We start from the raw sequence: 26,292 nt of genomic DNA on the forward strand, positions 1-26,292 counted from the left end.
CGTTGGCATGGCAATAGCAGCATCCCAGGGAGACAGAGTTGGAGCAGGTGCAGTGACAGGAAATAGATATCTGGTGCCATTGCCACTGATCTGGCCTCTTTTGACTCCAATAGGACCTGGCCTGGGGGTGGGGTGGGGATGACAGGCTCCCTCGGAACCCAAGGCAGGGAAACCCGTGGTCACAGAGAGGGTCAGAAGTCAGGGCTCACTTTGACCAGGTTCTTAAGGGTTCAGACCCCTGGGGCTGAGCACAACCCAGCCCCCAACCTTCCCAGGGCTAACGGCATGTTTCCCTACTCTCATGGCTATAGTCCTCCATCAGCACTTGGATCTCTCTCAGGTGATAGCTGAAGGGGCCCACTCTGGGCTGGTCCCTCTGGCCGTGGTCTTCAATGCATGAATGGGGCGTGCTCAGGATTCAGGGTGCTGAGGTGAGGCAGGATGGGGCCCCTTGGCAATAAGGGCCACTTCTTTGTCCATCTTCACCCCTTCTTACTACCAGGAGCCTCAGCCCTTCCACTGTTCCCTACACGCAAGAAGCAGTTCTCATCCACTTAGTGCCTATTCAATGGGACTTCCATCCCCAAAGGAGAATAGGGTAATGGAAGGCCGCAAAGGTTCTACCCAGGTCCCTGTCCTTGTGGAAGGAAGAGCCCAGGCCTCCCACACAAGTTCCTCTTCCTCCTCCCTGGGGTGGGTAGATGAGGCTGCAAGGACAGTCCAGGAGTGTGAGGGGGCCAGACACTCAACAGAATTGGAAAGCCAGCAGCGCCTGGTTACCTTGCCCATCTACTTTAGTTTGTGCCCGTCCATGGCTCCAGAGACCATTCCCTGTGCCCCACCCCCTCCCAGCTATAGACCTACCTGCACACCTGGAGGTGCCGAGGGCAGCGGGCATGTGTGTCTGAGCCCGAGAGGTTGCAAGTGCAGCCCCAGAAGCTGGTGGCTGCCCCTCCTCCCTTCCAATCATTTGCCGGCTCCTGGAATTCCCTCTGATGTTGCTGCCACCAGGGACACACAGGGGCCACAGACAAAAGAAGGAAGCACCACTGATGTCCAGACTGTAGCAGGAGGGAGGAAATCAAACCAATTGGCAGTTTGGACAGATCAAGGGACCCCCGTCCCACCATCCCACTGGGATGTGCCTTATTAGCCTGGCCGGTGGAAAGGGCTCTCAGAAGAGATCAGAGGGAGGGGAGGGCAGTGTCCTCCCAGAGCTCACCTGGAATGGAGAACTGGCTGACAGTGGAAAGAGAAGTATGTGAGGAGAGGTCACAGGCCCATTCCCAGCATGAGAACTCTGGGGTGAGTCTGCTGGCAGGACTCATAGATGAGGGAAGAGGTAGCTATTATTCCAAGTATTAAAAAAAAACAACAAAAAATGCAGCCGAAACCGGTTTGGCTCAGTGGATAGCATCGGCCTGCGGACTGAGGGGTCCCAGGTTCGATTCCGGTCAAGGGCACGTACCTTGGTTGCAGGCACATCCCCAGTAGGAGGTGTGCAGGAGGCAGCTGATCGATGTTTCTCTCTCATCGATGTTTCTAACTCACTATCCCTCTCCCTTCCTCTCTGTAAAAAATCAATAAAATATATTTAAAAAAACAATGCTGAGGGGGGAGGAAAATCTCAGAACTTTGCCCCTCACTTCCCCTACACATGGTTACCTTTAGTGTTCCCTTTGTAGACCCTTCCAGCACAAGTGAGGAGCAGGAGGAAAATGGAGGAAGGGATGAGCAGTTGAGGCTGGACCCTGCCAGATGTGGTGAGGAGACTCCTGCTCCAGGGAGGTCAGCAGCATGTGTGGGGGCCAGTACCAGGAAGGACTTCCCAGATGCTTCCTGCCTGGGCTGGGAGGGGCAGGCTGAGTCCTGCAGCTTCTCTGATGGGCAGCTTTCCTCCTGGAAGAGGGAGTCACCTGTTCTCATCAGGAAGTGCCCAGGCAGAGGTTTAAGTCTCCATGTCTATGGGAGAAGTTCTGATAAGACTCAGGAGCTTTGGATGGACTTTGGGAGATTCATGAACCCCTAAAATTCTGTGCAGAAAAGTGATGCATGTATTTTCTGAGGGAGAAAGTCCACAGTTATCTTTGTAGTTTCAAAAGAATCGCTGATCCCGAAATGATTAAGACCTACTGACCTAAACCAAGAAAAAGCAACCCTCCATTCCTTCCCTAGGTTTCTGGCCTGGTGAGTGGGCTCAGCTGGAATCCTGGTCTCCCCATAGCAGAACCCCAAAGTCCAGACTTTGAGGAGTCACCTCTGGGGAAAGCCTCTTCTGGGACCAAGTTTGCCTGAACCTCCCTAACAGCTCTGTGCCCCTCGGAGCAGGATGGCGCTGGGCACGTGGCTCTTCCTGCCAGCCCACGAGGTTGTTAAGGAACCTCCTTACCTCTGGTTCTGTCCCACTTTCTCACCTCCACCTAATTCGCAAGATCTGCAAACCTAGGTGTGTCTAGCACATGGAAGGCACTAAAAGAATATTTGGGTGAATGTAACAAATGAAGAAATCTTTGCTATGATAGGGAAGCCCCAGGTTTCCTCCAAGTCTGCTCAGCTGCATAGTTTGTTATCTGGGCAAGAACTCCTCAGAACCTGGTCCCATCTCCCTTCCACACTGTAAAAAACAGGCTCTTGGGATACTAAACTAACCTGGAGGCCTGGGCACCCACTCCTAGAGGAATATGACAGCTGCGTTCCTTGGGAGCCCCGATGCTGCTATTGCTCCAACAGGCAGACTGGAGGGACGCTTCCTTCCCACATTTCTCACTTCTAAGGCTTGTTTCACTCTTTTCCCAAATGGCAATGTCTCCTTGCACTTCGGGCTAGTTTTCGGTAATCAGTTCTAGTTGGCTCATTAGGTTTAATTACCCACTCACTCTGCTTCAGAAGCTCAGCCCCTGAAGAGGTTGTCCTACTGGGATTTTAAGCACCTGGAGGAGCCAAAGCACAGAGCATGTGAGGAGTTGCCCAAGGGATGGGTTGAACCAGGAAGGAAAATACCAACTGAGAGTGAAGTGCTGTAGGGGCAGGGGTGGTGAGCCCTATTGCCACGGAGATGACTAGGGCACAGGAAAGTGTGAGGGAGAGGGCCAGCTACAAGTACATGCATTACAAACAAAGGGAAAACCCAAGTGCTGAGGGGCAGAGGGGGCCTCGGGGAAATCCTGTTCTGGAGTGCCCTCAGTTCCCCTGTTCAGACAACTGTGCCAGTGGGCAGACCAGTGCCCTCTGCTCTCCTAGTTCTTTCCACTTGGGATACCAGATTCAGCTCCTTGGGCCGGGTTCAACTCCACCCAAATATTGGCTACCTGGGCTTGGGCAACAAAAGACTAGCCCAGGGGTGGGCAAACTTTTTGACTCGAGGGCCACAATGGGTTCTTAAACTGGACCGGAGGGCCGGAACAAAAGCATGGATGGAGTGTTTGTGTGAACTAATATAAATTCAAAGTAAAGGAGCGGAGGGGAGAGCAAGAGAACCAGATAGAACAGCCTGATCCGGCCCGTGGGCCGTAGTTTGCCCAAGGCTGGACTAGCCACTCCTCAGTCAAGGAGAGATCTTGCAGAAGAAACAGGATAAGACTCTCCTTGTGAACTAGAAAGCGGGAAAGTCACTGCCTTCTGTCCATCATGTGCTAGGCTGCTGAGGCTTGGGGAAGGGGCAGGGCCTATAGCCCATTCCAAACAGCATAACTCCTTTAGGCAAATAAAAACAAAACCTTAGTGCCAACAACTTTGTCCCTAGCAGACCCCTGGCTCACATCTTTCCCTAGCATGTACATGAATGGCTGACAGAGGCAGCACTTATCCTGGGGTGATGCTCATTTGAGGAAGTGGGGAAAGAGGTTAAGTCAGATATAGCTGGTGTAACATTTGTAACCTAACAGGTGCCCATTAAACCTTAGTTGCTACTGAAGTGCATGAGAAAGTGGTAGGGATATGTTCAGAGCTAAAGGATGAGTTAGTCCATAATCCAGGGCTTCAGAACAATACACATTCAGAACAAAGGCTGGTTTTATTTTCTGACAATGTTTTTTTTTTTTTTTATATATAAAACAAAGATAAAACACATCTCAACCCTATAATCTGCCGCATGCCTTGTCTCTACAAGATGCATGCTAGACCGTAAGACTAAGTAGCAAAGAGTCTTTAGGAGCATTTGGTCGGGAGAAATAGAAAAAGCATATCTCAGGGAAGCCTGGGCAAGCCCAAAGCTGAAATACACTCCTGAACACTAGAGCAGTCCTTGTCTCTTCAGATCCTCATATGTCTTCTTATTCACAACATTCCCACTGGAGTCTTCATACTCTTCCTAAAAAAGAAGGGATACACTGTTAGCTACGCCTCCTGGGAGAAATGTTTGGAACCAATGTCTGATTGCCCAAGCTCACCCTGGCCGGGTTCCATGGCATTCATCTAAGATAGCCCTTCTCAGCTGGGGTTTGGGAAGAGAATTAAGCCCCACTGCCTGAAGGCATCCACTCTGTGTAATGAACTAACTTCTCTCCTGGGGATCTAGAATGGTACTTCTTGTGACCCATCCTTGGCACATATGATAAAGTCGTTCATTCGAATCACTTCCTGTGTGTAAGATGAGGAACCCTGGTTGAGAAAGGCTGACCTAAGACAACAGTTCAAACGGTTCCCAAGAACCCTAGGTTTCTGCCCAAGAGGCCACTGCAGTCAGGAAGGCTGAAAGGGAGACCACGCAGGCCGAGCTTCCCCACTTCCAGAGCAGTTCTGTTTTCTTCTATCTTATATACAGAAATTCTACGTTACACTGTGGAAAGAGCGTTTGTTACTAAAAAAACAAATATTGAAAACCATTGAGCTAGGGCAGAACATACACTGGGCACTCCTGCTTGCCACTTCAAAATTTCAGGAGATCCCCCACTTCCCTGTCATACAATCTTTCATGTGTTATTGAAGGAGATGCTGGTGGTGAAAAAAAAAATTTCAGTGGGAGAATATAACTGATCTTAAAACACAGATTTGAAGTCTGACATATTAAAAAAAAAAAGTCTCATGTACTTAATATCACAAATAAATTAGGCTTACATGTCTAGAGCCAATTTATAGATATTGTCATATTATACTCTGCATTGCAGTGAATCAGGGACCATTTTTTTTTTTTTAAGAAGTATGAATAAGGCCTTTTTCATTCGTGCTGGGAGGTGTTAAAAAGACTCTAATACTATGTGTCACATCCTTTTTTTAAAAAAATATATTTTATTGATTTTTTACAGAGAGGAAGGGAGAGGGAGAGAGAGTTAGAAACATCGATGAGAGAGAAACATCGATCAGCTGCCTCCTGCACACCCCCTACTGGGGATGTGTCCGCAACCAAGGTACATGCCCTTGACTGGAATTGAACCTGGGACCCTTGAGTCCACAGGCTGATGCTCTATCCACTGAGCCAAACCGGTTAGGGCAGTGGTCGGTAAACTCATTAGTCAACAGAGCGGCAAACCGCAGTTTGCCGACCACTGGGTTAGGGCATCACATCCTTCTTTAATTCTTTTTTTTTTTTTTATTTCAGAGAGGAAGAGAGAGGGAAGGATAGAAAACATCAATGATGGGAGAGAATCACTGCTTGGCCTCCTCTTGCACGCCCCACAATGGGGATCGGCCCGCAACCCAGGCATGTGCCCTTGACCAAAACTGAACCTGGGACCTTGCAGTCCGCAGGCCGACCCTCTAGCCACTGAACCAAACTGGCTAGGGCTTAAGTATTTTTTAAATTGATTTTAGGAGAGAGGAAGGGAGAAGGAGAGAGAAAAATAGAAACATTGATGAGAAACATTCATTGGCTGCCTCCTTCTGCACAGCCCCACCCGAGCATGTGCCCTGACCAGGAATCGAATCTGCCACCTCTTGGTGCAAGAGTTGACACTCAACCACAGAACCACACCAGCTGGGCCCGGGGACCATTTTCCCCTCTACATGGTGATGGGGGGCTCTATCATTCAATGCTGTTCCTGTTGGTACATTAGCACCCACCTCAGTGTCAGGCTGCCATCGTTCTGATGCCTTCTGCAGTTTCAGTTTTGCCCACACTGCGGGGGTGGGGGGAGAGAGAAAAGGGCAGACTGAGTATTCATTGGCTACATAGTGTTACAACCTTCCCCCAGTCCTCTCCCCCACATTAGGGTTCCCCTGGATGACTCTGCTCTTGAAGCTTTTGCTTGACCCAAACTAGAATTTTCGTTCTGGACCACCTGTACACACCTCCATTGCAAATTTACCATAATCTTTGCTTTCCTGTAAAAGAAACATTGAATGAAATAAACCAAAGACCTCTTAGAATAACAGATACTCTCCAAGAAAGAAGTAAATGTGGTACAACCTATGGGAATTATTGGCGAAAGTGACCTTATTGTCTTAAAGTTCATGATGAACAGTGATTTTCATCTGGTGTGCCACAAGAATGTTTAAAATATGCAACACCTGACTATTCAGTTAGGGGCACTAACCTCTTTTCCCTTAGACCAGTGGTCGGCAAACTCATTAGTCAACAGAGCCAAATATCAACTGTACAACGATTGAAATTTCTTTTGAGAGCCAAATTTTTTAAACTTGAAGTTCTTCTAACGCCACTTCTTCAAAATAGACTCGCCCAGGCCGTGGTATTTTGTGGAAGAGCCACACTAAAGGGGCCAAAGAGCCGCATGTGGCTCGCGAGCCGCAGTTTGCCAACCACTACCTTAGACCAGTGGTCGGCAAACTGCGGCTCGCGAGCCACATGCGGCTTGCGAACCACGGTTTGCTACTCTGTTGACTAATGAATTTGCCGACCACTGGCCTAGACTCTCGATTCCAATAATTACAGGCTGTTGTTCCTTGTGATTAAGCCCCTATCCCAGTGGTCGGCAAACTCATTAATCAACAGAGCGGCAAACCGCGGCTCGTGAGCCACATGTGGCTCGCGAGCTGCAGTTTGCCGACCACTGCCTTAGACTGTAAAATAAAAAAAGGACAACAGCAACACAACAATAGCTGTCTGGTGTGAATGAAATCAAAATTATACCTATTTTTATTTTGTCAGATCAGCTAGAAAATATAATCAATTTTTGTTTTGCCATAGAATTAGTTTATGTGTGCCATAAGATAAAAAAGGTTGAAAATTGCTGTGATAGAATAAAAAGGGAACACCAGATATTATCGAATATGTTTACTTAAAGTCTGGTGAATATATTTCAAAGACTTTAGAGGGGAAAATAAAAGGTGAAATATCATGACCAAAGAGTCTGACAGATAAGATGGTTCAACAAAACTGGAGACATTAAAAGAAGAATTCTGACGGTTCAATAACAAATTATCCCAATGAAGACAAAAAAGGGGGAAGACATCTACAGATGCCATCACAGCTTCAGAGGGAGTGATCACCATGTACACAAACGGGACAGATACAAAACCAGAGAAAGAACGACTTAAATCTCTAAGAACGGTGTCAGGAAGGTGTACTCTCAAGACAAAGCACTATGTGGAACAGATAGGACAGGTCTGCTGCCAGAGAGGGAAAACGATAAAATATTAATAGATGAAGATGAGAAGGCACCCCTAATAACTTCCTATATGCTTCCACATTTTCCCTCAAGTAGGACAATCTCTAAACTTGACAAGATTAGAAGAAATATCCCATAGAGAAAGTTGAAGCCAAGAAGGGTTAAAGATATAGTAACTGAGACAATACATGAGAAAGTGTTTAGCTCTGGCCTAGCATATAGATGCTCAAGTAATCATCTTTTCCTTCCTAGATAATAGCTTTAAGTTGGCTGAAGTCTTCAGGCCCTGATAATATGCGGGGCCCTGTCACAGTCTTTGTTCAAGCCATTCAAGAATCCAACCCAGAGTGGTACTAAAATACCAAAGATTGGAAATATTGCCATAATTATCTTAAAGAAAAAAATGGATGTAGGAAACTGCGAACCAGTTAAGAGGGATCTGAAAACAATTAGAAAAGAATGGAATCACCTCTGGGCATGGAGGATTTAAACAGCCCCAGAGATGGCAGAAAAGGTGAGCTGACTAAGCAGCTGAGTAGAGAGACATGTACACTTGAGAATGAGTGCCTGAAATTTACTAAAGCTGAGTGATGAAATTCATTTCTTCTCGATCTAACCAGCTGAAAGAGAAACATGACAGATGAGAGATAAACTTAAAGAAAACAGCCTGCAAGGAAGATGCCAGTGGCAGTTAAAGCTCCCACTGCCAGACAAACAGAAAGCTGAGTAGGTCCCTGGGTGCTTTAACATATTCCCTGATGTGCGTCCCTTCGCTCTTTCTCCAAGAGGTATTTTGCTGCTGTGTTTCTGATCTGTCACTCAGAAATAAGTTTCTTGAAACCAATACTATTTATTTCTTCATATCAGCAGTGCTTAACATATTTAAATCAATTCAGGAAAATATACATATGTCCATTCACTCAAAATCTTGCATATAGCATTCAGAGACCTTGGTTAAAAGCCCTGTTTTATACTCAGCATAGGACTCTTCTCAAGAGAGAAACAGTCAGTACTGCTGACCCTCAAACATGCAACAACATTTGACTGTTGTAGCTGTTACATATCCACAAGCTGCCCTTCGGCCTGGACACACGAGGGGGTGGGCTGGTGAGCTGTAGGCGTGGCCACTGGGTCTGGCTTAGGAAAGAATAAAGTTGACTTACAAGAGACAGCATCTTCAATCTGTGTCACATTAGCAAAGTGGGCAGTGTTTGGGATGCCCAGACACCTCATGCCATGAGCATGACGCCATTCCTGGGAGGAGAAAACAAAAGGACAATGTGAAGTGGAAACAGCTGAACACAGAGCACTCATTCCACTCACCTCATAGGCCCTAACCTGACCCTTACAAAAGACTTCACTTAAAGGCTGCATTTTTTTAGGTTCATGTTTGTAAACAGCTGGCTACAACTGACAAGAGGCAGATACGGCAAAGCGCATTGCACTGTTTACCTCACTGGGCTGGTTTATGAAATCTATATCCCAGATCCCGTAGGTCTTTCAGACAAAACCTGTGTCAAGACCACAGAAAAACATCACAACTCTAGTCACTTCACATGCAATCCCCACCATCAGTATGATTAAGGGTTACTGGTAGCCGGTCAGTGCCACCTTTATAAGTAAAGGAGAAGACTGTTTATCAGGTATAAGCAAGGATATGAAAGAGAGCAGGGAGAGATGCTGACGCAATGACAGTTTTGGCTCAGGGATGCCAATTCCAATGCGTTGGAAGTGGTGTTGAGAAAGATTCAGAGACTACTCAGGGGCTCAGCAGAAAAGACCCAGGACCAATTAGCAATATGTACGTCTGAAGGAGGGAAGGGAGTTCACACAAATTTGCCATCCTTGGTCTTGCAAGTCTTTTCCATTCTGTAAAATTTCCTTCCAAGTACTAAGATGTGAAGACCGAAACAAAACAAGGGTGAATCCACTTACTGGAGTACCACCCAGATAATGCCTTGTCTCAAGAATAGCTTGATAAGCCCTAACTGGTTTGGCTCAGTGGATAGAGCGTCGGCCTGTGGACTGAGGAGTCGCAGGTTCGATTCCGGTCAAGGGCATTACCTTGGTTGCAGGCACATCCCCAGTGGGAGGTGTGCAGGAGGCAGCTGATCGATGTTTCTCTCTCATCGATGTTTCTAACTCTCTATCCCTATCCCTTCCTCTCTGTAAAAAATCAATAAAATATATATATTTAAAAAAAAATAGCTTGATAAATATCATCCTTTAGTTTTTGTTTTTTCTCAAAAGGCAAAGGCCCATTTAAGACTCAAAGAAGGAGCCCTGACGGGTGTTTCTCACATCAACATTTCTCTCCCTTCTTCTCTCTCTAAAATCAATAAAAACAAAACAAAATACCAAAACATATCCTAGGGTGAGGATTAAAAAAAAAAAAAAAAAAAAAAAAGACTCGAAGGAGGAGGCAGTCAGCCCCTTCCTTGGTTCTATTAGTAATGGGGTAGAGAAATGACTAAGGAGTCGAGATTGATCTAATACAGAATTCCTCCACAAATTGTCTCGGGTGCCCTGGCACCAAAGGCTCAATGCCGCATGCCAGACTTTGGACCCAATCCTCCGTGATTCTCTTAAGCTGTGACCCTCTCAGGCTGCTCCTGTCCTCTTCGCTAAGACTCAGGTTTTGTGCTTCTGTTTCCAGGAGAAATGGCTCTACTCCTTACAGCAAAGTGCCGCTGGAAGGCCTTGGGTCCTCGGTAGGTGTAGTTCCCACAAATCTCACAGTTGTAGTTGATGTTTAGGCCGTGGAGTTTATACAACCAGTAGGGAATGGGCTGCAAGAAATGAGAAAAGAACAGTCTCAGGAGTGTCTGCGTCTGCTTCCAAAATGGGAAATGGGGAGAAAGACGGTCATGCTGGGACTTACTTTGCCATCCCAGCCCAGGGGCAGGTTTTTGGGGTTGTAAATGATTTCGTTCTCTTCATCTTCACTTTCACTCTCACTGATCTGCTCTTCCTCCTCTTCTTCTCGCTCTTCTCCTGTCCTTGCCTGCTTGCGTTGGACATTTTCATGAGTGAGATGTCGCTGTTCCTAAGTCAGGTCCATAAATGAAAAGGGAAGTCAGAAAAGAGTAGTGAAAAACAAGAAGGCAAATTTCCTCTTTTCTCGAAACCCTTGCTGACCCCTCGCTCCCAAGGACAAGGTTTTCTTTCTCGTAGAATAAAGGGAAACTCTGCCTTTGTGTCACAGCTCCTATCAGCAGGCCTTCCCTGATCCCAAAGGAAAAGGTCAAAGGTTTTATGCCACTTGCCTGAATTACTCACCTGAGGCCACAGACTACCACAGAACAACAGAAGACAAAGTCTCTAAACTCTTTCCTGAGCCAGTCCTTTCTCCTCCTTCCTTCTGGTAATGCCCTCACTAAGATGAGAAGCTTCTAACTTGCCCTGAGTCTCTCCTCATTCCAGTCCAGCTTCCATTCTGTTCCCAGATTTATCTGCTTAAAATAACCAACCTAATGGTACACTCAGCACAAAGAACTTTTACTGGATTTCCATGTTTAAAGGACAAAGTCCAAATTTCTAAAATAACTCACCAAATTTTTCATGCTTACCATTTCCTCTACCTGAAATATTTTTCCTCCTTCTACTTAGAAAATTCAACCTCAATGTATTACAGCATATCTCATTTATCTGTCTCTCACAAAGTGGGTATTTCAACAAGGGCAGAAGGCTGTGTCATATTCACTACTGCACCCAAAGATTCAACATAATGTCTGAAAACCAACAGATGTGAATAAATGGTGATACTGATAGAAATCATATCAGGACTTAAAGAGAGCAACTACTGGAAACGAGTTTCTCTGGAATTCCAAAGAGAATGGCGCCACCTTCTGACAGGGAGAACAAAATGCTCTCAAAGGAGGGAGAATGTAGTGGATACACCTTATGTCAAGGACACAAATTAGCCTCCCAGTCATCCTCAGAGGACTGGCAACTTGAATGGCTGCCAACATAGCAACGCCCAAGTTCACTGTGGAAAACACAACTGTCCCCAGTGTCCAATGTCTGGCTAGCCTCCTTTTAGTGAAAGCAGCTGTAATAGAGGGGACCAACAGGTGACTCTAGATTTGAAGCTATTATGTGTGGTCCTCAAACAGAGCAGAATGAAAACACCCATGGCAACTGACAGACACATAAACAAGCCATCTGAGCCAGAGCCATCCACTCAATACACCACATGAGCATTGTAAAGGGAAAGGCTCTGAGAGCAGAAAGCAGACACTGCCAGACAGGCTGGGCTACTGCAGGGACACTGGCATCTTCTCTGGATGAGTGCTGCCCTTCCTTCACCTTCTATCCCTGAAAGAGAACAGTTTTCCTCTGGCTCCTCCCTCTTCTTTCTGAGATAAGCATCCTGGTCAGGTTAGGCCTTTTCCCACCCCAACCAACCTCCAGCTCCTTAAAAGAATATTCAAGGAACAGCTTACAGCTTTGTACCAGCTCCAATGAGTTTCTCACAATCGTGTAAACATGTAATGCCTCTTCATAGTCAGTTATACCTGAAAAGCTGCTGGGATTAGCCTTTCTCTTACTTGCCTTTTGAGTGTCTGCTTCTTGGGTTACCCTCTGGGTATATTCGGGAGCTCAGGCGAAGAATCCACACCACTCTGAACACTATACTGAGAGGGGAGTCTATTCTCTCTGCCCAGCCTCATGGGAATTGGGCAGGCTTGGGAATATCACCTAACAACAGACACCTAAGAACAGAGCAGGACCTCACCAAAGGGCCAAGTCCCCTGAGAGAACTCCATTTTCTGCTGAACTAGTTTAACAGCTACTCCTCCTCCTTCAAGCCTAGAAAAAAATCCTAAGAGTTCATATTTCTCCTACTCCCATACCTTGTAGCATTTATAGCCCTCGCCAGAGTCAGTTACTCACCCCAAGAATCTCCACATATTCGTAGATCTGGGCTTCGAGGAAAGCAATGTCTTTGTTCCTCTCAGTGTCTCTAACAACAAAGAACAAGCGGTATCACTCAAGGGTTCTTTTAACCAACGCCTTGTTCTCTGTACCTGAGAACATGTATTTGACAGGTGCATTAAAAATCATAAACACACAAGAAATATGCTATGAAAGCAAATGCTCTATTCAGCTCAGGACGCACTGACAGAAGTACTGAGGTTATTTATGGGAATGCATGGAAGCTTCCTTTGACCTCATTCAGAAAGTGGAGGACATACCTAGATATTTAGATTTCCATCATTATAATCTACAAAGAAAATGTGGTAGAGAAAGCAAGCTCCAGAACAGGCAGATTTGGGCGCAAATCCTGATGCTGCTACTTAGTAACTTTTTCTGAGTTACCAAATTGTAAAAATAATTAGGATGGCAAGTACTTTTCAGCATTGTTGTGTGAATTAGAAAATAAAATAATATAAAATAAAAAATAGCCTGTATAAGCATGTGGCTCAAGAACAGATTCAACTGTCATTAAGAAAAATAGATTTAGGCCTGGTTGGAGCTCACTGGCTGAGTATCGACCTATGAACCAAGAGGCCATGGTTTGATTCCCAGTCAGGGCACATGCCTGGGTTTCAGGCTTGATCCCCAGTAGGGGGCATGCAGAAAGCAGTTGATCAATGATTCTCTCTCATCACTGATGTTTCTATCTCTCTCTTCCTCTTCCTTCCTCTCTCTCAAGTCAATAAAAACGTATCTTAAAAAAAAAAAAAAAAGGAAATATACTTAGAAAAATATTTTTTGAACCTATCCATAAGCTATTAATGTAAAAAAAAGGTACCTAGAGCAATTTCAACATCAGAGACTTTACCACTTAACCACCTGAGTACAAACTGCCGGTTTATAACAATGACAGCACTTTCTGCTGTCAGCAGAGAAAAGGAGCAGAATGGACCACTATGGATCAGTAATGGTGATAAAGCAGGCTTCACGGAAATTACATCTTAAAACTGTAAGCAGCGGTGCTACCCCCGCCACTCACCGCTTGGTGCCCTTTGACTTGGGGTTTTTGGCGAACAGGGAGGTGTCCAGCGCCTCCAGGGACTTTCCTTTGGTGCTGAATAGCCTCTGGGCTCGCTCCTCTAGGGTCCTAAGGAGACAGGGGGAAGGATTTCAGGATTACTTTGTCATACAGACCTGCTTATTTCTGCAGTAGGGAGGGAGGGGTGAGAGAAAGAATGGTATCAGAGCCACGCAGAAGATCGTGCAAAAACAGTAAATGGGACAGTTATGAAGGAAAAACCAGTCTCTTACCCGCCACACTTCAGGCCTAAAGCTAAGAGCGCAGATTTCAATCTGTCCAGACCCAGGGAGGCCAACTCCTACATAAAAAGAGACAAGTTACAACTTTATTTAAATAGATTTCGATAAACAACAAACGCTCAAACTTAGGTCTTAGGAGGCTGGTGGTATGGCTATTCCTGAAGCTGTGGCAACACCATACTTTCCTCAGCCAATCTCCTAGCACAGTGGTCGGCAAACTCATTAGTCAACAGAGCCAAATATCAACAGTACAACGATTGAAATTTCTTTTGAGAGCCAAATTTTTTAAACTTAAACTTCTTCTAACGGCACTTCTTCAAAATAGACTCGCCCAGGCCGTGGTATTTTGTGGAAGAGCCACATGTGGCTCGCGAGCCGCAGTTTGCCAACCACTGTCCTAGCAGTAAGCTCACCCTCTCCAAAGGATGGACTCTGTTCAAGTTCACAAATAACCATACTGGCAGTGTTCCATTACCTCCACTACAGCTGAATAGAGCCTGAATTATTATTTCACAGTTTTCAAAATACTTAGTTTTAAGGTTTTTGTTTCCCTTTCCCTTTTTCCATATTCTTTTAGATGCCTGGTCCCAGGAACTGGTCTTTTTTTTTGTTGTTATTAATCCTCACCTAAGGATATATTTTGCCATTAATTTTTTTTAGAGAGAGTAGAAGGGAGAAGGAGATACACACAGAGGGAGAAATATCGATGTGAGAGACACATAACAATTGGTTGCCTCCTGCATGTGCCCCAACCGGGGCCAGGAATCGAGCCTGCAACTGAGGTATGTGCCCTTGACCAGAATTGAACCAGAGACCCTTCAGTCTCATGTCTACGCTCTAACCATTGAGCATTGGCTAGTGTAACTGGTGTCTTACCATAGTAAGTCCATGGCATTAAAAACAGGAAATTGGTCCCTTGGAAAAGGGAACAGGTAAGACCAGTACATTGGCTAAGGAAAACATACCTCCCAGGAGGAGAAAGCAGAGAGGTCAAGATGGGCTCCAGCATGTGTCAGGGCACTGCTTGTCTCTTTCTGGCAAGAACAACAACACAATGTTAAGATCGAGGTTTAGAATGAAGGCAAGGGAGCACCTAAATTACCAGGTGCCAGTTGGGCCTGTTCTTATATATATCCTAAAAGCATAATATGCAAATTGACTGAACAGCTGAACAGCGGAATGACCATCCGGGACCACGCTATGACACCCACTGGTGCCAGGCCAGCCAAGGCAGGTGTGATGTGATTGATTGGGGGCCCGGCCATCGCCCCATGATCGCCCCGCAGAGGGAGGCCCAGGCCACCAACCGCGAGTCCTGGGTGCCGGCGGCCGGAGGGAAGCCGGTGCCGGCAGCCTCGGGAAGGAAGGCCTACTCTTGCACAAATTTTGTGCATCGGGCCTCTAGTGTATGAGTAAGAATCAAATTCCTACAAGAACAGAGCAAAAACAAAAAAACAACTGACGGCACATTCTCTTCCCGAGAGTTCAGGAAAACTCAAGTTTATCCCCAGATTTGTGAAAATACATAGTAGAGATTTCTAGCACATAATTTATCTGTTCTTGGTCAGTAAGAATGGATAAATACAGCAGTAATGACATGGTTGATGCAAATCCTGAGCCTAGCCAATGGCAAGTGGACCCGGAGCAATCTCATTCCAAAGTACACAGAGAAAACCTATCACACTGAGCAGAGAACTCCTCACGGTCACCACTGACCCTGAGGGATCAGCATCCAATGCCCTAAAGCAGAGGCTCAAGATTAAATAGTTACTTTAATTCTCTGGCATGTCTTCCACCCACACCCCCTCTGAAGCTCACCGGCCATCCCGGAAAGGTACCATTCTCCCACTTCTTCTCAAACTCATTTTGAATCTTCCCAAAAAGTTCATTCTGATCTTGGAGGGGCTTCACTCTATCTGTGTAATCCTGAAGGTACTCAAGCAGCATCTCCAAGTATCTACAGACGAACAGCAATACAGAAAAGCAAAGAGGATTTCTATTTTTAATATATTGTTATGTCCTATGAAATATACTTAAATTTTTTAAAAATACTCCTACGTTTTAAAATGAGCTTACAATCGACTTTTTTCCTATCATGTCATTTTGTATTCTTATAACTTAATTCTAAACACTAAAGTCTAAACTCACATAAAAGATTTCAGGTAAAAATATTTTTTAAATTTAATTTACTTCAGGTAAAAATAAAACCTTATCACTAACCAGAGGTCTAACACAAACAAAAGTTAACATCTATACATCAGACCCAAGCACTTCACTTTAGTCACAATCTGAGAAAGTTTAATTTTTCCCAGTAAACTCCAAAGACAGAGGCAAAATTAAGAACAGTGTGGGTATAAGACTGCAGATATGCTCATAGACACACATTCTTCCAGAACCAGAATATTATAAAGGTTTAAAAACCACATCCTTCAAAATCCCTGTCCTTTAATAAACCTGAGTCATTCATGAAGGCCTTTCAGGCAACAATTCTTCACATCAAATAATCTAATCAAATCCACTAGAGGCCTAGAAGCTAGTAATGCTTACCTCTTGTACTCTGCATTCTTCCTTTCTTTAGGAATGTCAAATAACTGGTCAAAGATAGACAGGTACGTGATATAATCCAGCTTCTGGAAAGGAGAGAGGTGACGAGAGCTTCAGTTAGTTTTTTCCACCAAGTTAAAGTATAACCTCCAATAAATTAAATTAAAATAACAAGGCCTGGCTCATTTTAGTCTTTTTCTGTTCTATCATTGAATTCCTACACTAACTGGGGAAAACAGCAGACACAATTAATGCTGCAAATTAAAGATCAAGTTAATTAACAGCAAACTAAAAGAAATACTTGTTGAACACGTTCATGCCAGGCACTTGGTTAAATACTAATACCCACTATATCCTAAAATAAGGTCCTGGAAGGTGCATTTATTCACTCATTCAATCACTTATTGAGCAACTTTGGACCAAGTTGATGGATACATACTAGTATGAGAACAAGACAGACATGGAACCTGTCCTTATGGAGCTTAAAGTTTAGTCACTGAACTTTTGGGACATTTCCTCACAACTCCAAGAGGGACTTACACACTTCCTTGAGGCCTGTCTGAGATTATCACCTTAAATCGCATCTCTTGTGGTAAGTTATTTTTGTAGCCCTTTGCTGGTGAGACTGTTTTGTATCTTCCATGCTCCATGTACTATATGTGCCTAATACAATAACGTGAGATTTCTAAAAATTTTTATTTTTACAAAAGCAAAATATGCCTGTATTAATAAAATACTATGCTTATTGTATTCACTGTAGAAACCTGACATTTTGCATACTGTTTCTTTCTTTTTAATTTATCATTACCGGAGGATATTTTTTTCCATTGATTTTTAGAGAGAGTGAAAGGGAGTGAGAGAAAGAGAGAAACATCAATGTGAGAGAGACACATCGATTGGTTGCTTCCCACTTGCCCCAACCGGGGCCAGGGATCCAACCTGCAATGGAGGTACATGCCCTAGACCAGAAATTGAACTCGAGACCCTTTGGTCTGTGGACCAACGCTTTAACCACTGAGCTAAAAGGGCTAGGGCTTTGAATACTGTTTGTCTAAGAAAAAAACCCCACATTACTTCTTTAATATTTCTCTAACAGTTACAAAACACAAGGAAGACACCAACTGCTGTATGTCTAGGAGCCCAGCCCAGCGTCCTGACTCCCCCTGAGAATCAGAACCACTTTCTCCTCTCCTGGGTCTTACCTCAGAGGCCTTCAAATTAATGTATTTGAGGTAACAGTCATGGAGATCCAGATAACGACCGTATCCCTCTTCATCTGTGAACTCCACCAAATCTGAAGGAATCAGAGATACCAATGATTCAAATACTAAAGGACCATTTTCTTGGACTTGGCTTTTCAAATGGACTGCTAGTTCCTTGTTCCATGAAGCAGCCCTTCACCCAAATGTCCTCCCCAGGCTCACAAAGTACACAGGCCTCAGCTTTCCAGGTCTACTTCCAGTGAATTAGAGCTAGGCTAGCACAAGATTGGATGTTGTGTCCAAGGCCAATTTAGTAGGTCAAGCTAGCTCAGAGAAACCAGCAGAGAGAAAGCCAGTAAAATTTCTCCGGGGCCCTGTTTTCTAGGGCTCTGAGGGCAAACTGAGCTCTGTCAGGAACTTGTACTTCTCTTAGTGCTGGACAGAAAACTAAATCCTGCTTACTTTGTGCTTCTTCACTTGGATTCTCTCTAGCCTTCAGGAGCTCCTCAAATTCCACTGACATTGGCACGCAGATCTGATGAAAAAAAAAAAAAAAAGAGAAATGCTCAGGTGGGTTTTTCAACATAAAAGTTGCAATATCACAAAAATGGGCTGTATAGAATGTGGGACTTCTGACACTTTATTTGGTCTTGATTTTCCTTTAAGAGCCTACTGCTATTTTCCATTTACCATTTTCTTTTCCTTTTTTGTATTTTTTTTAAAATATATTTTATTGATTTTTTTGTTTTGTTTTTTTTGTTTTGTTTTTTAATATATTTTTTTTTATTGATATTTTACAGAGAGGAAGGGAGAGGGATAGAAAGCTAGAAACATCAATGAGAGAGAAACATCGATCAGCTGCCTCCTGCACACCTCCCACTGGGGATGTGCCCGCAACCAAGGTACATGCCCTTGACCGGAATCGAACCTGGGACCCTTAAGTCCGCAGGCCGATGCTCTATCCACTGAGCCAAACCGGTTTCAGCTGATTTTTTTACAGAGAGGAAAGGAGAGGGATAGAGAGCTAGAAACATCGATCAGCTGCCTCCTGCACACCTCCCACTGGGGATGTGCCCGCAACCAAGGTACATGCCCTTGACCAGAATCGAACCTGGGACCCTTCAGTCCGCAGGCCGATGCTCTATCCACTGAGCCAAACCGGTTTCGGCCTTTTTTGTATTGTTTGACTAAATATTGCTAAAGTAACACGTGCTCACAAAAACTCAAACAATACAAAAACGCAAAATGAAAAATCAAAGTCCCCCTTTAATAATTCTACAAAGAAGTAGCTGCTGTTAACAGACCAGTTTTAATGCCAGCCATTCCAAGCTTTGCTGCACATTAGAATCATCTAAAGGAGTGTTAAAATTGGTTTCAAAGATGCATTGAAATCAATTAAATGAGAAAGTACTGATACCTGTATGCAGGAATCAGTACTTTTGAAAAAATATATTTTTAATGATTTCAGAGAGGAAGAGAGAGGGAGAAAGAGATAGAAATATCAATGACGAGAGAGAATAGAATCATTGATGGGCTGCCTCCTGCACACCCCACACTGGGGATCGAGCCCACAACCCGGCATATGCCCTGAGAATAGAATCTATGGCTCAACCATTGAGCCACGCCGGCCGGGAGGTAGTGGTACTTTATTTATCCCCAGGTGATTCAAACATGCAGAAAAATTTGGAAACCACTGCTTGGTATTAAATACACAAGGTGGGACAAAAGTAGGTTTATAGTTGTGAGCACATGATTACTTATTAATTATTGTATTATTTTCCATATGAAGTACTACTTTTGGCCCACCCTGTGTTTGTACAAGCACAGACTAGCTAGTGTAAGGTTATTTTATTTTTCACATAAACTTATTTTTTCCTACTTAGTATATCTTGAGCATCTTTCCAATAATTTACATAACCATTTATTCATCGCCTTTCTATCAGGGCTGGAATATGGTTGACACACCAGAATGGTACTCATGCCTTCTCCTTTGGTAAGCAAGACTTTATACTCTACCCTCTAAGGGAGGTGGGGAGACATACGTAGGTGTGTAAGAGTACCTTCATCCAGCCTCTTAGCATTAATTGGATCCTAGGTAGCAGATTTCAAGACAGTTAGAGCACAAGCAATTTATTGGGGGGGGGGGGAGGGAGTAATACCCATAAAAGATAAAAATGGGAAGAGGAGGACTGGGCAGGGAAAGCCTAGACCATGATACAGTTAGGATGAAATCTTCAGCAGCCCAATGGGGAACTCGGGGCAGAAAGCCAGGCTGTATTACCCCCACTGTGTTTAGTCACTGGCTGGAGACTACACAAGAACAGAATGGATTTGGCTTAAAGCTGAGGTGGATCCTAAAAGAACTGGATCTGTAGGATGTACTCTACACTTCCTGCAGCTAAACAGCAAGTTCTTTTTAAGGAACATCTAAGTGGCACATCTCCATTTTCCTTACAACTTTTCTATAGTAGGCTCTTAGGCAGGTTTGGAGAAAATACTTTTAAAGGTCATACCTCATTTGGGTGCTTCCGGTGGAATTCTTTTATTTGCTTGAGTCTATTATAGAATTCAGCAAATTCATTGGGTCCTGAAATGGCATTAAGCTCCTCCTTTCGTAACCTGCAATTTCAGAAAAAATCCAGAGAACGTATAGCATAAAGTCAGTCCTTTAACCATGGCTCCTATGGAGCACTAACTCCTGGACTGGCTATGACTGTCACTTACCCATCCTTATCGTCATACAAATCCCTCAGGTTCCCACTGACTTCCATATACCTCTGAAAGATAAACACAAACCCATCAGAATGAAGCACTCTGTGTAACTACAGAGCTAAGCAACCAAGAAGGGCTCTCTAGTCAAAGTCCAGGGAAACCTTGAGATATGGTATTACGAGTGCCTGTGCTTTCTGGCACTGATTCCTGGTTAGTTTTAAAAGCAGGTTAATTTAAGGGGTAGCAGAGTTCCTATATTTACATGCAACTGATTCTTAACTTTCCCTAAGAGTGTCATAACAGAGAGCCACATGCTAAACTGCAGTTCCCACCCAAGACCCTCAAAGACAAAAGGGTGATCCAAGATGATTTTCACTTCTTTAAAAAGCTTGACTAAGGAGTACACAGGCTAAAACATCACACAGCTTCCTTTAGATTCAAACTTAGGATGGAACAGGTACATAGACCCTTCTCTAAAACTTTTGGAACCAAATCTGTTTCAGAATTTGGAATTTTTAGGTTCAGAAAGTTACCATATATTATGTAATATCCCTGGTGGAATCTGGAACAAATATTAATAGTTCTGCAGTAAAACTTATGCATTATTTACTACATGGGATAAAGGCCAAAAAAAAAAAAAAAAGACCATATTTACTACGTGGGATAAAGTTCATGTCAGGTTTTGCCACCAAATATTTACCTAAACAAACAAAAAACGTTTTCAGAGTATTTTGGATTTGGGAATTTAGATATGGGACTAGAGGTAAGGAACTAGAGATTGGTAACATGAATTACCTCCTAAAAATTCAGAAACTCTGATTAGGTCTTTTATTCCTTTCTGAACAGATTTCAAACATATGCAAGAGAGCACCGTATAATAAACCTCCATTTACCTATCACTCAGCTTTAATGAGAATCAACATTTTGCTTAGTTTTCTAAAAGTAATAAATTGAACTATTTCTAGGCAAATGCAGGCAATGTAGCAAAAATACTTCAAAGTGGTGCGTTCTCTTTCCGAGATAAGAGAGAGTACCTTCTGTGCCTGAGTAATCGACTACTCAGAACTATTCCTTGCACATCCATGGGATATAGAAGGCTGTAAGAAGGGGTGTCTTTCCGAGTAATGAAGAATGAATGAGTTCCCCATTCAGAGAAGTCAGGGAGGGCAGTTCAGCACCCGCAAGCCTAGTAGCCGCGTGGACATCTCCAGGCAGAAAACCCGCGACTGGCCAACCTGGTTATCTTTGGCCAGGGCTCAAGAGACCGCGCACCCCGCCTCCTCTCCCTTTCCCAGCTCATTCAAACCCAAACAGAAGCGGACAGCGGGACACTTACATCTTGCATGGCCCGTGTGCGGTGGTCAGAATTGATCTGGTCCCGGAGCTGAAGAAAGACACAGGCGCCGTTAGTCGGAGTTCTGGAGTTGGAAAGGCCGCCCCAGGGCGGAGCTTACCCGCTTAGGTCTTAGCTGCTAAACCAGCAGCCTCTGGGGAGCTGGGCCCTGGGATGAAGTTAGCGAGGCGGGACCTCGGAGAGGGAGCGCCCGAGGAGGCGGGGAGCGGGGCGAGTCTGAGGGTCACGGTAAGCTCTCAGAGGGTACCCCGAGGATGGGCCCAGCCGCAGAGGGAGTCCCTGCCCAGACCCACTCACTGTGGACTTCTTAGTGAGCATCTCTTTGGCCATGACGTCCATGAGCCGTTCCTTCTCCTCATGATAGCGCCGCTGCTGCTCTAAAATTGTCTCCATTCTTTCTCCGCCGCCGCAACTCAATTCAGACCACCGACAGGGCCGGAAACAACTGCTGCCGCCTGGCGCGCCTGCGTCCCCACGCTGCGCGTCCCGCTGCACCAAAGTTCCGCGGTGCCGGAAGTGCCTCGGGGACTGGAGGGAAAGTGAACACCACAAGGAGACCGAGATGGCAGCAGTGCCCCCTGCTGGCGGGGGGTGTGGTGGAGGATGGCGATGGTTTGCAGGTGCCTCTAGGGGGCCTACAGAAATCCAGGAACCTGAGGTTTCGGGCGCTTTCCCAAGGCCGGCCAGGCGGGCAAGGGGCGGACTCCGTGTGGACTGAGGAGTAGCCGGGGAGCATCGATGGGAGTCGGAAGACTGGAACTTAAGTCCTTAGCTCTCATTGTGACTTTTGCCAACATTTCCTCTTCTCGACCTCAGTGTCCTTGTCAGTAAAATGGGGATGATAGTGTTTTTATGTTGTTTCTTTTGTGAACGAAAAGAGGATCCTATAATAAAACCGACAAGTCCAGTGACCAAATGTAACCTCACAGAGTGATCTGATCATGAATTCCTAACTGGGTAGGTCATGGTGAATAGTCATGACACAGGCATATAACCTCTTTGTCTTTGTCCTCATTCAAGGAGTGAGAATATTTTTTCATTGATTCTAGAGAAAGTGGAGGGGAGCCGGGGGCGGGGGAGGGCAGGGAGGATGAGGGAAGGGAGAAAGAGAGAAAGAAACATTGATGTTACAGAGACAATGGATTGGTTGCCTCCCACTCATGGGACCTGCAACCCAGGTACGTACCCTTGACCCCTTGACTGGGACTCAATCTGACCCTCTGGTGCACAGGCCAATGTTCTAACCACTGAGCAATGCTGGCCAGGATGGCATATAACATTTTAAAAATGTTTTTATTGATTTCAGAGAGGAAGGGAGAGGGAGAGAGAAACAGAAACATCAATGAGGAGAGAGAATCATTGATTGGCTGCCTCCTGCACGCCCCACACTGGGGATCGGAATCGAACTGAATTGAACCGCAACCTCCTGGTTCATAGGTCGATGCTCAACCACTGAGCCATGCTGGCTGCACTGCATATAACATTTTTAGTAAAGAGTTTAAGTCCAGTCCGCTAGCGTGGCTCAGTGGTTGAACATGGACCTATGAACCAGGAAGTCTCGGTTGGATTCCCAGTCAGGGCATGTGCCCCAGTTGCAGGCTCGATCCCCATTGTGGGGCGTGCAGGAGGCAGCTGATCAATGATTCTCTCTCCTCATTGATGTTTCTATCCCTCTCCCTTCTTCTCTGAACTCAATAAAAAAATATATATATATATTTAAAAAGAGTTTAAGTCCATTGTTCTTGTGCATCTAGGTAAATACACCTTTGAAATACCAGTGTAATCCTCTTTTTCAGACCCCTCTTGGCCAGCAAATATTCAAGGACAATGGGTTTGTCCAGGACCACTGGAACAGGGAATCTAGGGACTTCTGTTGGGCAGCAATAGTCTTAGTCACTTCTTCGGCTATTTGTCCGATGGTGGTGGACAGAATCCTAGTTATATTTTTGTTGACATATATTCTGGCACTAGTGACTAGTATGCTGAGTATACTTTGTCTTATTTTATCATTACTGGCCACCATTTCCCTTTTGGACTTCCTGATCTGCCTTTGGTCCTGTGGTAATAGTTCTTTGTTAAAAGAACTTATGGAAAGGCTGGGGTTCTTATGAATAGACTAGAGGCCTGGTGCACAAAATTCGTACAAGGGGAGGGGTCCCTCAGCCCAGCCTGCACCCTCTCACAATCTGGGATCCCTTGGGGGATGTCCAACTGCTGGTTTAGGCCTGATTCTGCAGTGGGATCGGGCCTAAACTGGCAGTCAGACATCCCTTTTGCAATCTGGGACCACTGGCTCCTAACCAGTTGCCTGCCTGCCTGCCTGCCTGATCGCCCCTAACCGCTCATTGCCTGCCTGATTGCCCCTAACTGCTCACCTGCCTGCCTGATAGCCCCTAACCATTCTGCCTGCCTGACTGATCACCCCTAACCACTCACTTGCTTGCCTGTTTGTCTCTAACTGCTCACCTGCCTGCCTGATCACCCCTAACTGCTCACCTGCCTGACTGATCACCCCTAACCACCTCTGCCTCAGCCCCCGCTGCGATGGCTTTGTCCAGAAGTACATCCAGAAGGTCATTCAGCTGTCCAGTCTAATTAGCATATTATGCTTTTATTATTAGAGATAAAACAGTCACAAATTGCTCCAACAGGCAACTGCCCAAACATTGATGTGCTCATTCTTTAGTTGGGATATCTTCTCCAATACCAAAAATAAAATGAACCAGGGAGGTGCATAAACACCCCCCCCCACACACACACCTAAGGATTCTCCTTTATGGATTCATTCATAAATATGCTAAGAGAATTTTTCCAACCAAAGGTGAAACTGTTTGCATTCTTTGCAAAATCCAACAGGTTTGTATCCAATTAAAGCAACAAGTTTACATAATTTGGTTATATCTTTCTTTTTAAATTTGTCACCTAGACAGTTAGAGATCAAGTAAGGAAAAGATTGGGGGCATATTTAAATTTAAATTCAGTGAAGATGACAAGGACAATGAATAATAACAAGCAGGGGGCAGATGTCTCTACCTGAAAGGTGAAGTTGGATATAGGTTGATCTGGGAAGACAGTGACATTGGGAACCATACTAAACTTGGTAACTGGAGCAACAAGTGGCAGGTATTTGTCTTTAATTGATTTAGGGTTTGGGTGACTCCAACAATCAGTGAAAATTTCCTCCCTTAGCAGCACTCTTAGGGAGTTTTAGTAAAATATTATTTTTCCGAGAGAGAGAATGAGGGGGGGGGGGGGGGAGAGAGAGAGAGAGAGAGAGAGAGAGAGAAATGAGGGAGAGAGTAAGAAAAGGAAGAACAATTGGGTTGTTATCATGTTGATAATCTTCTCTAAAATAAAGGGTAGCCTTATAAGCAAAGACCAACAAGAGATAAAGACAAGAAATTTAAGTTAAGAATCTCTGGAAGAACTGGTGTGACGCAGGCCTGGTCCATTTTCTTGGGAATAGTTGTTTACTTCAGCTGTTGTCTTCCTCTCATCCTGTTGCCTGGATTTTGGTCAGAGTTTGTTTCAGGGATGGGCTGGGAAGCCCCATTTTGCTCAAGGGTCTGGGATCTCGGTTAAATGAGAAATGAATCCATGAGTCAACACCACGGAATTTAGTAATAGATTGGTCAGAAGGACCTGATAAGGTCCTGTCCAGCTGGGACTGAAGAGAGTCTGCGTTGGTGTCTTTTCCAGTAGACAAAACGCCCGGGCCTGAGGCTCTGAGGACATTCCTTGTCTCCCAGGAGCCACTGTTATGTTGTAGGGTGTTGATAAGCTCCTTGCAGTAATGTAGGAGATCTCCTGTGGTAAGTACCGGTTGGTGCAGTTCTTCATCTAAGTGCATAGCATGACCTGTGATCATCTCAAAGGCGAAAATTTATGTTTTCCAGTGGGGGTAGAATGAAAGTTAAGGCAGGTTCAGGAAGGCCTTGGGCCATGACAAACTAAATCCCATGCAAATTTCTGCCAACCGAGTATTTGTTTTTCCATTGGTTCGTTCTACCAATCCAGAGGATTGGGGATGATAAAATGGAAATGCTGATAGATGTGTTTTACAAACATTTGAACAATTTGTCCTATAAAATGAGTTCCTCGATCACTATTAAAGGGATTCCTGAAGTTAGAATAATTTTTTTAAAAATATTTTTTATTGATTTCAGAGAGGAACGGAGACAGAGAGATAGAAACATCAATTATGAAAATCATCAATTAGCTGCCTCCTGCACCTTCCCCTCCCTGCCCCCTCCATGGAGCCTGTAACCGACCTGGAATCGAACCATGACCCTGACCTCCTGGTTCATAGGTCAATGCTCAATCACTGAGCCATGCTGGTTGGACAGACTGATTTTTCCTAATAGGCCTTAGCTACTGCCAGGGCCATGGCAAGGGAAAGCCTCAGCCCAATGTGAAAACACACAGATCATGACTAGCATGTATGTATAACCATATGAGAAGGGGACGTTGGATACAATCTAATTGCCATACCTCTAAAGGACACATTAGTAATGGAAAGTGGTGCAGAGAGGCATGCAACAGTTTCCCAGGGTTATATTTTGGACAAATTTTTCCCATCTTATATGTCTGGTGGGCAATAGTGGGTGAAGGGTCCCATTAACATTGTTTCCTTCATTGGATCATTTTCTCAGTGTTTTAAGGACTTAAATCATAGATGAAGTTTAAAATCTCTCTTTGGAGATTGTTGGGGAGGACAGGGCAGTTAGTAGGGCCTATC

The 26,292-nt window shown here is 44.8% G+C and overlaps 1 protein-coding gene across 1 annotated transcript; it reads right to left on the bottom strand.

Moving 5' to 3' along the window:
• Positions 1-3,989: 3,989 nt before the first annotated feature.
• Positions 3,990-22,044, bottom strand: SF3A3 (splicing factor 3a subunit 3). The gene is made up of 17 exons (XM_080655036.1): positions 21,852-22,044; positions 21,537-21,584; positions 20,213-20,265; positions 20,002-20,107; positions 17,951-18,023; positions 17,489-17,580; positions 16,290-16,372; positions 15,561-15,699; positions 14,708-14,776; positions 13,734-13,801; positions 13,462-13,569; positions 12,399-12,468; positions 10,384-10,548; positions 10,181-10,291; positions 8,666-8,756; positions 5,998-6,053; positions 3,990-4,309 (listed from the first exon to the last, which is right to left on the bottom strand). Exons 1-17 carry the CDS (start codon positions 21,945-21,947, stop codon positions 4,232-4,234), a joined length of 1,506 nt encoding a protein of 501 aa, XP_080511162.1. The 5' UTR covers positions 21,948-22,044; the 3' UTR covers positions 3,990-4,231.
• Between the last annotated feature and the right edge of the window lie 4,248 nt (positions 22,045-26,292).

This window comes from Plecotus auritus, assembly GCF_963455305.1.
Source record: "Plecotus auritus genome assembly, chromosome: 2".
Classification (NCBI taxonomy): Eukaryota; Metazoa; Chordata; class Mammalia; order Chiroptera; family Vespertilionidae; genus Plecotus; species Plecotus auritus.

Coding starts and splice junctions, on each gene's coding strand:
- SF3A3 (XM_080655036.1), bottom strand. CDS start 21,947: ATGGAGACAATTTTAGAGCAGCAGCGGCGCTATCATGAGGAGAAGGAA. Junction 10,292..10,383: donor CCCTGGGCTGGGATGGCAAA/GTAAGTCCCAGC, acceptor CATTTCTTGCAG/CCCATTCCCTACTGGTTGTA. Junction 6,054..8,665: donor GATTGAAGATGCTGTCTCTT/GTAAGTCAACTT, acceptor CCACCCCCGCAG/TGTGGGCAAAACTGAAACTG.